The 14292-nt window shown below is 39.8% G+C and overlaps 1 protein-coding gene across 6 annotated transcripts in view; it reads right to left on the reverse strand.

The window, feature by feature from the left end:
* The window catches only part of magi1b (membrane associated guanylate kinase, WW and PDZ domain containing 1b), a 462351-nt gene that overhangs the window by 48512 nt on the left and 399547 nt on the right, over positions 1-14292 (reverse strand). For all 6 annotated transcript variants that reach the window (XM_043708285.2, XM_043708283.2, XM_087994417.1 and 3 more), the window contains 3 exons: positions 6830-6858; positions 5773-5989; positions 1398-1489 (listed from right to left, as the gene is read on the reverse strand). In XM_043708285.2, the coding sequence (XP_043564220.2) occupies positions 1398-1489; positions 5773-5989; positions 6830-6858 (338 nt within the window). The remainder of the gene's footprint in view (positions 1-1397; positions 1490-5772; positions 5990-6829; positions 6859-14292) is intronic.

Below are 14292 nucleotides of genomic sequence, written 5' to 3' on the forward strand. Positions count from 1 at the left end.
TTAGTGAGAAGACAATGTGTAATCACAGTCTGCATGTTTATGCACTGAAGAGTGAAAATTAGTTCCTCATACCCTCAACAATGAATTTTTAATGAAACAACAGATGCACAATTCAGAATTTGACACTTAAAAGCCTGCACAGCAGGAAATCTTTGTTTGACTTCTTAAAATACTGATAATCTTCAAACTGCTACAGCTACAAATTCAGCACCATTTTAAACTTAGAGAACTTTAAAGGTTTAAAGTTCTTAATGTCAATTTAGCTGATGTTGAAAACTTTTTGCATGTGAGAGTAACTTTTATTAGCTGATGCACTGAGAGTAGGGCTAAGTAGCTGCAGTGGGTGACCGGTGGCTCACTGTGCTGTTTTACAATGAAATTGTGCATCCAAAGTCATGGGTAGGGTTCGCCACCTGATGACATTTCCCACCTGGGGAAACATACGCCATACTGATGGGGTAGAGGGCAGGAGCAATCACCGTGTGCTTCAGGAAGGGGTTCTACTGGTAAGGGAGTTTGTGGAGCTGGGAGGAGGAAGTCCTTCCCCCCTTGCCCCACTCCCCAAGGGTATGGAAACTCTGTCTGGCTACAGTTAAATGTGGCAAAGCAATGGGTTCCAAACCTCATGAAAAGAGATCTCAAGAATTGAATTTACAAACAATATGGTGAAATATTCAGAGTTTTATTAAAGGAAGTTTATCTTCCCTCTATTCTGAAGTTTATGAAAAAAAATTAATAGAGTCGAATAATTTTACTTTCCTCAATCTGCAATCATCAAATTTTATGAAGAAAATGACAATGTATTATTAGTAAAGCCGACTGAACTTAAAGCAATCGATGCTGCTGTTCATATGCACAGTTACAGACAAATCCAAACTAATTTACACTCTTGTATAGCTGGGTTCATGTGCAGTTCTAAGTTAAAAGAAAGAATAAGCACAACTTATGGAACTTAGTGGAGATGTTCCTGATGCTATCAGAGCAGGCAGGTATGCCAAACCTGGCATTCAGGAAGCTACCAAATTTCATTCAAAGCAAGTGAATAAGTTTTGTTACTATCTAAAGGAAAGGAAAGTGACTTATTACTTTGAGGCACTCCTTTCTTCTGTAAGGCTGGCCACTAAAACTGGAAAATGAATTCAATTTATTGTGTGATAAAATGAATTCAACACCATTTATCTCCATAAGTTCAGCATATGTCACAGACACTATTGAATTTACCAAAGCTGCATCAAAATCTAATACACAATTAATAATTTGTGTACCACTTCTGTAATTTTAAAAGGGGAAGTATGCCTTTGTTTCACATAGGTTCAATATAGAAACAAGGTAAATCTTAATTTCCCAAATGTAGCATTATAAATAAGAGCAATAGCAAGCCAACTTTAATTACTCACTGGCTCTCCAGGCTCATTTCCACCAAGTATCCTAAAACCAAATCCAGTTTCTTTTCTCCAGAGGAAAATATCTTGTTCTTGATAATCAGGAACTGTGGAAAAGCATATAGATGTCATATCACTAAACATGTGTGAAGAACATAATGAAGGTCAATTGGTTTTCATTAACAACTGGACAGAGACAGTATTTTGTTTGCCGCACCGACAGTTTTAAGAGCTTTAGAATGGTTCAGCAAATGGCACTATCAAGTTAAAGGCTTCCACTGTTAGAATCAGTGTCACCATCCCCAATTGATTTTAGGTTTAAATCACAGACTGTGGTTTTAGTGTTGCAATTTACTGCAACAGCTAGGCTGTGAATCATGGCAATGTATCCAAGTTGGCTGCAGGGTAGAAACTCAATAAGGGCATTGCTGGCAATAAATCTCTGACACTTTGACCGAACCTCACCTTCTTTCTCAGTGGTGGATAGCAGATGTCCCCTGTTAGAATTATACCAGGCAGAGCAAGTAAGATTATAATCTGATTGAATAGTGGCTTTTTGGAGCATTTGATAATTAATGGTTAATCTGGTTATACTGTTAGAGAAATAAAATGCCAGCTTCACACACTTCTACACTGTGCATTCAATTAGATGTTCAACTGGTTAAAAGTTAAGTGAAATCAGGACCCAATTCATTATAAACATTAATGTCTGCATTGCTAGGACAGTTCTTTTATTGGTGATAATAATGCATATTCCCTTATGCTTGATGCTGAATATCAGCAGTACTTAAATCATTTATCTGTCACCTTTCTCCAGCAAATATCTATTGAGCAATTACTACATCGGCATCATTTTATATGCATTTAACCACCTACATTACTCATCAAAACTCTGACAGTACTGTTCCTAATTAACTTGCTGACAGGGTGAATGCAAAATCAAAAAAGGAGACATGAGTGCTTAAGACAGTTTTATCTAAAAAATGGATTAAATAATTGAAATTTATCCAAAGGAAGTTAATTTGCTGACATCAGTAGTTAATTGATTACCCTGCTGCTGAGCCACTTAAATCAGAATGGCTCCAGGTTTGAACTTTAACCTGTGCAAAAGCTGGAAGGACAACATTGGACCTTAGTACCTTGAAAGTGAGTGAAGGCAAATGAAATTCAGTTAAACGCCCTCCTCCTGACTGTTATTCACTAACCACTGCTAAAAGATTTGCATACATGATTATACACGGGTGGCACAGTGGCTCAGTGGTTAGCACTGCTGCCTCACAGCACTAGGGATCAGAGTTTAATCCCACACTGGGACAACAGTCTGTGTGGAGTTTGAACATTCTCCTCATGTCTGCGTTGGTTTCTGCCGAGTGCTTCAGTTTCCTCCCACAGTCCAGAGATGTGCAGGTTAGATGGATTGGTCATGCTAAATTTCCCACTGTGTCCAGGGATTTGTAGGATTTGTAGGGATTACAGGGATAAGAGGGGTGGATTTGGGTGAGTTGCTCTTCGGAGTATCAGGGTGGACTCAATGGGCCAAATGTGTTTCCCACACTGTAGGGATTCTATGAATATTGCAGAAGGTCAGTATCACATATAGCTGTGGTGTTTCCGCTAGTTAAATAGCTGACTGACGGCAGTGTTAATAAGTTTTAAAGGGTTTTGGGGTAGTGTGGGGAAAAGGCATTGAAGTGTTCAATCAGCCACCATCATATTAAATTGTGCAGCACATTCAATGGACTGAATGGCCCTATTTTCTGTTCGGAGATTTTCAACACCTCTTTTACTAAACCCCATATAATTTACTGTTTTCTTATATTGGATTACTTTTCCTCTCAGTTTCTTCAATTTTTGTTATATTTTATCCTTTCATCTTTATCAACCTCTCCCAATCCTTTTAACAAATTGGAGGGACAACATTTAAACTTTCAAGGAAGGAAAATACTGAGATAATAATTGTAGTCTCTAACATACAACTTCCTTATGTGATGATAAAAAACTTGCGATAAAACAAATATATAAGAATTATACATAAAGTAGGAACAAGGAAAAGCAAGTCAAATAAGAATATAATTTTATAAGAAGAAAATCAACTTTACCTCAAGAAGAATAAATGCTCAACAGATGCAGCAACATAGCAATGGTAGGAGAATAACATAAAATTAGGGTACTAAATGCAAAATAAGGATTTTCTTCAAAAAGTAAGGAAATGAATCACATCTCATGCTTAATATTCCCAATGTGGATGGTGAAATTCCACAATTTAACTGTGAAGAAACACAATCAATGAGCGTTGGAAATTTGCCACCCATCATAGGCCTTTGGTTTATTTATTGGTTCACCTAGCTGTGCTGCACCTCCACTTTACCAACCATCTAAATGATTATTTCTATGTGGTGCCACTGGCCATTAAAAACTTCATTCACATTCATATGATTTATGAGTAGCCTTCCTGCAGGAAATGATCAGTGTAGCAGGATTACAAATCACATTTACCAATCAAATCCATCAAAAAAATATGTTTGGCTGCTAATGTTAATTGAAGCAACTAATAACACAACTTAAATACATTTTGAAGATCACTACTGCAATTATCATTGTTACTTTTTTTTAACAGCAGTTAAATGTCTTGTATTGTACGTATAATTAATAACTCTCAGTAATGCTATGATGATTAAAACTTAAAGTTTGTTTGAAGTATAATTTTTTTTGGACACATTCACCACATGCGATTCTGTTACCATTCATATGTAATTGACACACAACTGGTATTAGTTTGTCTGCAGCAAATGACACTGCTGGGAGTTCCAATATACTCCTGTTCTCTCAGCAGCTTTCAACATATTCCCTTTTGCTTCATCTGAACCTTGAACAATTATCACAAATGCATAAAAGTTCTTGTTTGCATTAGGATATGACAAAAAGTTGAAGACTCTTTGAATCACATAATCATACTGAGATTCCTCCTGGGGTTAAGTTAACCTTAGGGATTAATCCACTACTGTCACACAAAGGTCTTTTCCCTGTGTATATCAAACATTCCTTCTCAATTCCTGGAGTGTGTTCCTAATGTACTGGATTTTTTATTTCACGACATGAGTAGATTACAGTGTAAAAATTAAAATGCTAATAATGATGATATCAATATATGTCTCTGGGTGTTTTGGTATTTCAGAACACTAGCACACCGCATTATGAAGTGTCATTCTCCACAGGAAAATCTTTCTCAAACTGCTCTTGCACAGCTGCATCAGAGGTAGAAGAATGTCAACATCCCATCAGTAGTTTTCCCGCTTTTTGGTTGCAATTAGCACAAGATGTAAGAACACAGAATAAATATATTTTTAATTCAAATTTGTAAATGGAGAGTGTGCATAAAAGGATCATGAATCAATAATTTGTGTGAAAAAAAAGGCTTGGTCAAACAATATGCGAGTGACATCATCTGCAAAACTCTTATATTTTAGAAGATTATGTTGATTGGGTTAGATTATGTAGGTTGCAAGGAGCCTTAATGGAGCATTAAAACATCAGTATGAGCCAGCTAGGCAAAAAGGCCCATGTTCCACTGCCAGGTCTATCCAATTCTCTGTTTATTATTTATGATGTGTAACTAACATTTATTTGGTAAGAATATAGCATAAAATGGCTTCAATGACCAGGTGCAATGAAAAGACTAAGTATTTAGCCAAACTGTAGTTTTAACCAATTACATAGGGCATCTGTTCACAATTCTTGACTTCTAGCCCAGAATGAAAATTATATACAACACTATATTGACACAGCCTGCTGTAATATGGGGTTTACAATATGTTACTATACTCCACACAACTATTTCTAGCAAATATTTCTAACATTTTTCCCAGGCTTTTAACGGAATACAGAAGTGAAATAAGGGATTGGTTTTGAAATAGAGGTGTGAGACTAAAGATGGGATCTATTCTTGCTGCTGCTGAATTGCCGTAGCTCTTTCTAAATTGCTTTATCCAACAGCTTTTTTGCAATGCAATTTGGCAGAGTAACACTTTAATGTTTCTTGCAATCATTTCGATGGACATTGTTAAAGACGATGTCACAGGAATATTACATACTGATCGTCAGTAACAGATCAGTGGAATCCAAATCTGTTTAAGTCAGTAAAACAATTAGATGTTTGAGTTAAAGGTCAGCGTGAAAATATTAAATAGCTCATTGCTGAGATGCAGACCTTTTCAGTTTTAGTGACAGTTTGAGGTAACATTTTCATTTTAACATCTAGTTATACCAATGAATTCAGTGAGTCAAATAAAAACTAATACTGACTTGCAAATGACAAACTTTATTTTGTGTACTTATTAACATTGCACTTCTGATGAAAGGATGCAGGCTTTAAATTTCTCATTGTACTTACGTCTACTTTCATACATGCTTCTCGACTGAGCCCAAATTTTAAAAGGATCCGGTTTCCTTTGCACAGAACTATCTGCTTGATCCAGTGCTGGTGCCTCGTTTGAAGGGTAGTCTGGAAGCCCAGGGGCGCCCAGGACCGGTGAAGCAGTGTGCGCGCTCCGCTGGCTAGAGACACTGTGCTGGGAGCTATTCTGACTGTCCTTCCTTTCCAGTGCCTGCTGCAATTATTCAAGAGAACAGAAGGTCATTCCAGCTTTTCAGTGAGTGTTAGCGATCAATACAATGCTCCCATTTTGAAAAAAAAGTCTCTCCTCAAAGTTCAGTTGTTTACTGCAGCTGGGTACTTTACAGCAGCCCATCATTAAAACTGTACAACACATTGAAAAGGGAGCTATGAGAATTTTGCCCATTAGAGCACAACATTTCCAACCTTTGTAAAGCAAATAATACATTTTATATCAGACACAAAAAATAAATAATAGGAGACTGCTTTCTTTAAACAAGGGTAATATAACCATAAAAAAATTAGGAAACACACTGTAAGCGAACATATTGCTTGCACACAGATATATTCTGCCAAAGGGTAAATTTATTTGAAACTGACAAACAGGCACATGAATACTGACATTTCTATGATTTGATAGCAAATGCAACCACATTTCCCCTTCACGTGTCTAATACATTTTGACAATGCAAGGGCCTGAAGTTACTTAAATGTGACTTTAATCAGCGTTGCCTTGCAACCATTACAAGTGCATTAATTATCTATTTTGGGAACTCCTTGGTTAAGAGGGGAAAATACATAATCTAGGGTTGAGAAACAAAAACACGATTTATTGCTGATCGGCCTCAGCTTCTGCATTTTACACTAAATGTCAGTTTGATCAGCTATTTCAGCCAAACAAAAATGGCACATTCATAGATAATGCATATTCATACAGCTCCGTAACGCACAAAAAAAATCATAATTAGAAGAATGAATGAGGAAGATCAACAATTATGCAGATTACAAACATATCCTTAAGTACACAGATCCAGATACCCTGTACTGTACTTACCGACTTAGGGCTTTTCTTAGGTGGCAGTCCTGTAAAATAGCAAAACAAGAACACACATTCAGAAGCACTGCAATAACACAATTTAAAAAAAAAAGGAAATCCTGTAAATTTGTGTTGTGAGCATATAGTTCTTGAACCATGATAAGTTCTGTGTCAACCATTGTGCTCACAGTCTGATGAGATAGGTTATAGCATAATGAATCCTAGGTGCATTGGTAATGCTGACTTGTGAATCAGCAGCCTTGAGGCTAGCGGTATAAACAAATCTTCATGTCCTAAGAAATGAAATTCTGCAAGCTGAAGCAAAACACAGTTTCCACAGCTCCAGTTATGGGAAACCCGTAAGAGCAAACTAAAAGGAACCATAACGTTCCCATTCAAACAGAAGGATTTCAAGAATGTTTCATTTGCTTCTCTACTTACATCACTTCCAGCCATTTTTCATTCATAAAGTTGTACAAATAGAGCAACATTCATAGGTTTATAGATGCCCAACTATGACCACACCTCATAAATGTATATGGAATGGCAGTTCAATAAAGCTCTGCATTTCTCTAACCTCTTCTGGTAGTTATGTCATATAAAAATATGAATGTTTAGATTGCATTCATGAAGTTCACAAAGAAAAACATTTGTATTGATTATTATGAACCTGTTCCTATTTCCTAATGTTGCCTGCAAATGAGCCATCTGCAAGGAAGAATCAATTATTCCTCCCAGCAATAATGCTTCTCTATGGCTGCTGCCAGCAAGAGGTGCTGCTCCTTTAAGAGGGACAGGTCTCCTCTATACCTCTGACATGAAATGTCCATCCAACTACTAGGCTAGCATTATGTGCATCTTGCAAAGTGTATGAAAGATGCTCAATATAAAATGCTATTGAAGATAGAATTTAGCATTCAGATTCTTGCTTTTTATTAAAGGTATGCACCCTCCTTTCTCATTTCTGCAAACAAATACTGAAAGCTAACTTTAACTCATTTTAAATATTGCCAAAAACACAGAAGTTTTCAGATATAGAGCTTGACAGGATTTCACTTGATCCCAGAGCTTGGAATTTACAGAAATCGAGTCATTACCATGTTGAATTGTACCACTGTGTAATTCACAGTATCACTCAGACGCGTGCACTAAATATAATTTATCTATGCTATTAAAAGGATGATTGGAACAGCTGGAAGCCTGATTTAAAATGTTATTTAGTTACAGGTATTTGACAATCCACGTAAAGTCTATAAATCATTCCTATCCTGACTGCTGTCTACGAATGTATTTTATCTCGTAATAAATTATGAGATTAATGAGGCAGAATTTTGACAGGACATGTAGTTTTTATCTCTTTCCCCACAACCACTGTATATACTTCATACTGGTCCCAACATTAAGAGATCAGGATTCTAGGCCTCTCTCAATGTGTGAACTGTGTGTCTGCTCGAGTAGGCACGTTCTCGACTCAATTGCCTGTTGACCTCTCCCTAATCTTTAAACATGTCCATTTTTCTCTATCTTCCACAAAGTTCTGTTTGAAAAAAAAGTCTGAAGAAAATTTCTTATTTATTACTCCAACATATGACCCCACAAACTGCTGACACCTGTCTTTCCTCTTACATACTGGTATCAGCCGTCTAGCACCTTGCTTTTTTTTAAGATTTTTTTTTAGATTACTTACAGTGTGGAAACAGGCCCTTCGGCCCAACAAGTCCACACCGACCCGCCGATGCGCAACCCACCCATACCCTTTACCTAACACTACGGGCAATTTAGCATGGCCAATTCACCTGACCTGCACATCTTTGTGACTGTGGGAGGAAACCGGAGCACCCGGAGGAAACCCACGCAGACACGGGGAGAATGTGCAAACTCCACACAGTCAGTCGCCTGAGGCGGGAATTGAACCCAGGTCTCGGGCGCTGTGAGGCAGCAGTGCTAACCACTGTACCACCGTGCCGCCCAGAGTGGGTCTTCATTTCAGGGCAGACAGCTAGTCCAGTCTGGTTACATTCACTAACTCCTACAAGTTTTCAGCAAGGGTTCTGCATGTCAATCGTGAGTGAAAATCACAGCTGACGTTTCCCCTCTTTGTCCAAGGAGACAGATGCAAATCGAAACAACCTGAACGTTGTGTTAACTTAAGTGCAGTTGAACACTGGACTCCAGGGGTGGCTTCCTTTGCAGAGGGGCTAAGCTCTCTATCCTTAATAAAAGTAAATTCAAATTTAAAAGGTAGAGTCAAAGGATATCTATCTGCCTTGAACAATTTTATCATACGCACACATCACATTGGATATCACTGAAATTGTAATTGGTACAAATCAACATCAGTTGCTTAAATATTGATGCACTATTTTTGACTGCACTGCGAAGATACATCATTTTATAAATAGTTCACGGTGTCTGATCTTTCTCATACTAGTGACAGGCTGATTAGTCACTACTGGAGTGCAGCAGAGCTTGGGTTAAACCAAAAAGCACCAAACACAGCAGACAGAATATTGGACCATTTAAGGTAAAATTATCACATTTGTGGCATCCACTAGACAAATGTCAAGACAGATAAAGACTCAATGTGATAGCAGCATGAGAACTGTGGTCTCCAGCAGACTGCTCCATCTGTCAGTGTTGGCATCAAAAAACACTATACTAACCACTTATGGTGCTCCTGGCCAAGTGGCTTTATTCTCAACACTTCAAGTCTGCGTTTGTGATTTGCCTATCAAAACCTGCTTCTTTCCACTCTCCTCAGACTTTTCACTTCCCTTCCTCTCTTGAGACTGCAAATCCTGCTGAGACATAATTCCATTGAAAGCTTCATGTTCTGTCACTTAAGAGTTTATTCTTTGAGATTGGAATTTAGGAAAAATGAGATCCACCACATTTGATCTCAGTTCTGTTGTCCCACATATGCACACAACAGCCAGCTCACCAACCCACAACAGCTCATAGTTCTTCGCTATAACCGTGAGCTATCGTGGTTAATTGAAGCCCTCAGTGTACAAAGAAAAGAAAATTTACAGCCCAGGAACAGGCCCTTCGGCCCTCCAAGCCTGAGCCGATTCAAATGTACTGTCTAAACCTGTCAGTCAATTCCTAAGCATCTGTATCCCTCTGCTCCCCACCTACTCATGCATCTGTCCAGACGCATCTTAAATGAATCTACTGTGCCTGCCTCTACCACCTCTGCTGGCAATGCGTTCCAAACGCCCACCATCCTCTGTGTGAAGTACTTGCCACGTGTATCCCCCTTAAACTTTCCCCCTCTCATCTTGAAAGCGTGACCTCTCATTATTGAATCCTTCACCCTGGGAAAAAGCTTGTCTTTATCTACCCTGTCAAAACCCTTCATGGTTTTGTAAACCTTAATCAGGTCCCCCCTCAATCTCCTTTTTTCTAATGAAAACAATCCTAGCCTACTCAACCTTTTTCACAGCTAGCACCTTCCATACCAGGCAACATCCTCGTAAACCTTCTCTGCACCCTCTCCAAAGCATCCACATCCTTTTGGTAATGTGGCGACCAGAACTGTACACAGTATTCTAAATGCGGCCAAACCAATATCTTGTACAATTTTAACATGACTTGCCAGCTCTTATACTCAGTAACCCGTTCAGTGAAGGCAAGCATACTATATGCTTCTTGATCACTCTATCCACCTGTGCAGCAACCTTCAGGGTACAATGGACCTGCACTCCCAGATATCTCTGTCTATCAACTTTTCCCAAGGCTCTTCCATTCATTGTACAACTCGCTCTTGAATTACTCTTGCCTAAATGCATCACCTCACATTTGTCTGGATTGAAAACTATCTGCTACTTTTCTGCCCAACTCTCCAGTCTATCTATATCCTCCTGTATTCTCTGACAGTCCCCTATGCTTTCTGCTACTCCACCAATCTTCGTGTCATCTGCAAACTTGCTGATCATACCAACAGTGCCCTCTTCCAGATCATTTATATATATTACAAACAACAGTGGCTCAACACTGACCTCTGCGGAACACCACTGGTCACCTTTCTCCATTTTGAGAAACTCCCTTCAACTAATACTCTCTGTATCCTGTTGCTCAACCAGTTCCTTATCCACCTAGCTAGAACACCCTGCACACCATGTGACTTCACTTTCTCCATTGGTCTACCATGGGAAACCTTATCAAATGCCTTACTAAAGTCCATGTATATGACATCAACAGCTCTTCATCTATCAACTTGGTCACTTCCTCGAAGAACTCTATTAAGTTGGTAAGGCACAATCTCCCCTGCACAAAATCATGTTTCCTATCACTGATAAGCCCATTCTTTTCTAAGTATAAATAGATCCTATCCCTCAGTACCTTCTTCAGCAACTTTCCCATCACCAACGTCAGGTTCACTGGTCTGTAGTTACCCAGAATATCCCTACTTCCCTTCTTGCACAGGGAGACAACATGAGCAATTCTCCAGTCCTCTAGCACCTCACCTGTATTTGTGGACTTCCCTTCAAATAGCTGTTCCAATCCACATTTCCAAGCTCCTGCCTAATTTTGATATAATTGGCCTTGGCCCAGTTAAGTACGCTTCCCTTAGGACCACTCTCTTCTTTATCTAAGAGTATTCTAAAACTCTCAGAATTGTGGTCACTGTTCCCAAAGAAAACCCTCATCGTAACTTCTACCACCTGTCCTGGCTCGTTCCCCAGTACCAGGTCCAATATGGTCCCTTCCCTCGTCGGACTATTGACACACTGCTCTAGAAAACTCTCCTGGACACTTCTTACAAATTCTACCCTGACGCTAAGTGTATCCCAGTCAATGCTGGGAAAATTAAAATCTCCCATTTCCACTACCCTATTGCCTGTACATCTTTCAATAATTTGTTTACCTATTTGTTCTTCTACCTCATGCTCACTGTTGGGAGGCCTGTAATACAGCCCAACAATGTAACTGCACCCTTCTTATTTCTCAGCTCTATTCATAATGCCTCACTACCCAAGACCTCCACAGTGTGCTCCTTTAGCACAGCCATGATATCGTCCCTGACCAGCAATGCAACTCCACCACCACCACCCCCACCTCCCCCACCCACCCCCCCCCCCCCCCAACCTTTTACTCCCCTCCCCTGTCTGTAGCATCTATATCCTGGAACATTTAGTTACCAATCATCATGGGATTGGCTTAATCAGAGATTACGGAATCGATTTGTGGTCATCATTAAACTCCTAATTCTAGATTTTTATTGAATTCAAATTCCACCATCTGTCATGGCAAGATTTGAACCAGTTTCCCCTGAACATTAACTGGATCTCTGAATTAACGGTCCAGCAATAATACCACTAGGCTATTGCCTCCTCCCATAATAATTGCAGTAGTTTGAGGCACAATTCATCATGAGTGGTGACTTGCAGTATTGTGTATATGATGCCACAAGCTATTCCAGAAAAGTTTAGTTAATAGCTGCACGAGTTACTTATCAATTAAAGAGAAGACAGACTGGAAAAGTACTGCGCATGTGCACCATGCAATGTTAATATGAAAGTATATTCATTCCCACTATGAAGTACACTTCTCCCGCCTCATTAATACTTCCTTGCGTGCAACTGGAAGACATATCACATTCGAGATACAAATAAACTTTAAAAATGGAACAGAAAACACAGCAACTACTTTGACTGGGAGATATGGAACAATCTACTTAAGAAAAAGAGTCATAAGTACTTGCGTATTTAACGAATATTAGGTTGTCACAATCTTAAGGAGAAATGAGTACTGAGGCTTCAAATAGTTTACATTTTTCATCCATCACTTTTCTTCTGTTATCTAGATATGGATATCAAATGTTCGCTTAAAAGATGCACTAAAGACAGAGGGGTAGGCACCTGGGATTACATTGGCCAGGGATTCTACATTGGCCCCCATGGTCTTAAGTCAAACATAGGCAAGGAAACCTCCTGCTGGTCATCTTCGTGGTTGTAGACCTGCATACAACACTTCCCCCCCCACCACCAACCTCTTTGGCTGATGAATCAACCCCCCTCCATGCTGAACACCAATTGGACAGTGTAGTGGTGGGAGCAAGCGTGCAAAAAGCACGCTTGGTGAGGGATTTCAATGTCCATCTCCAAGAGTGACTCAGTAGCATCACTACTGGCCAAGTCCTAAAAAACAGACCTGCTATACCAGGCCTGAGGCAAGTGGTGAGGGAAAATCCTACTTGAATTGATCTTCACCAAATGATCTGCTGCAGGTGCATGATAGTCTTGATAGGAAAGACCACTGTACAATTCTTGTAGAGACAAAGAATCTTCATGTTGAGGACACCCTTCATCATGTGGTATGATTTTTCCATTGTGCAAAACTGGAGTCAATAGAAATCGAGGAAAACTCTCCACTAATTGGGGTCTTATCTAGGCCAAAGGATGATTTGTGTGGTTCGTGGAGGTCAATTAGCTCAGTCCCAGGACATAGCTGCAGTTCCTTGGTAGTGTGATAGATAGAACTATATTCAACTAAACTAAAGCAATGATGTTAATTCTGTGGCTACAAGAACAGCTCAGAGGTTAAGAATTCCGCAGTAATTTACCTCCTGACTCTGAAAAGCATCATCTCCATCAGAAAGCACAAACCAAGTACATCTTTCCCTGAGTAGTGAGACTAGAACTGTTCAAAGTTTGGGAGAAGATTTGTAGCTCGGGTGCTCGTTGTTGTGGTTCTGTTCGCCGAGCTGGGATTTGTGTTGCAGACGTTTTGTCCCCTTTCTAGGTGACATTCTAGTGCTTGGGAGCCCCCTGTGAAGCGCTTCTGTGATGTTTCCTCCGGCATTTATAGTGATTTGAATGTGCCGCGTCCGGTTGTCAGTTCCAGCTGTCCGCTGCAGTGGCCAGTATATTGGGTCCAAATGACTAGCCACACTACCATACATCAAGAACGTTTCTGAACTGACAGCCAGACTACTGTGACCACTAGGACTCATAACAGTACACAAACCAACAGCCACTCTCAGACAACAACTCACCAGGACGAAGGACCCGATACCCAGCATGAGTAAAACCAACGTAGTGTACAAAATCCCATGCAAGGACTGCACAAAACACTACATAGGACAAACAGGAAGACAGCTAACGGTCCGCATCCATGAACACCAACTAGCCACGAAACGACATGACTAGCTATCCTTAGTAGCCACACATGCAGATGACAAGCAACATGAATTCGACTGGGACAACACTACTATTATAGGACAAATCAAACAGAGAACAGCCAGGGAATTCCTAGAGGCATGGCACTTATCCACAGATTCAATCAATAAGCACATCGACCTGGACCCAATATACCGGCCACTGCAGTGGACAGCTGGAACTGACAACCGGAAGCGGCAGATACAAATCACTATAAATGCCGGAAGAAACATCACAGAAGCGCTTCACAGGAGGCTCCCAAGCACTGAGGATGTCACCAAGTCAGGGGATGAAATGCCTGCAACACAAATTCCCAGC

This window comes from Chiloscyllium plagiosum, unplaced genomic scaffold (genome assembly GCF_037043375.1).
Source record: "Chiloscyllium plagiosum isolate Xiang-an unplaced genomic scaffold, Cpla_swu_hap1 HiC_scaffold_14, whole genome shotgun sequence".
Taxonomy (NCBI): Eukaryota; Metazoa; Chordata; class Chondrichthyes; order Orectolobiformes; family Hemiscylliidae; genus Chiloscyllium; species Chiloscyllium plagiosum.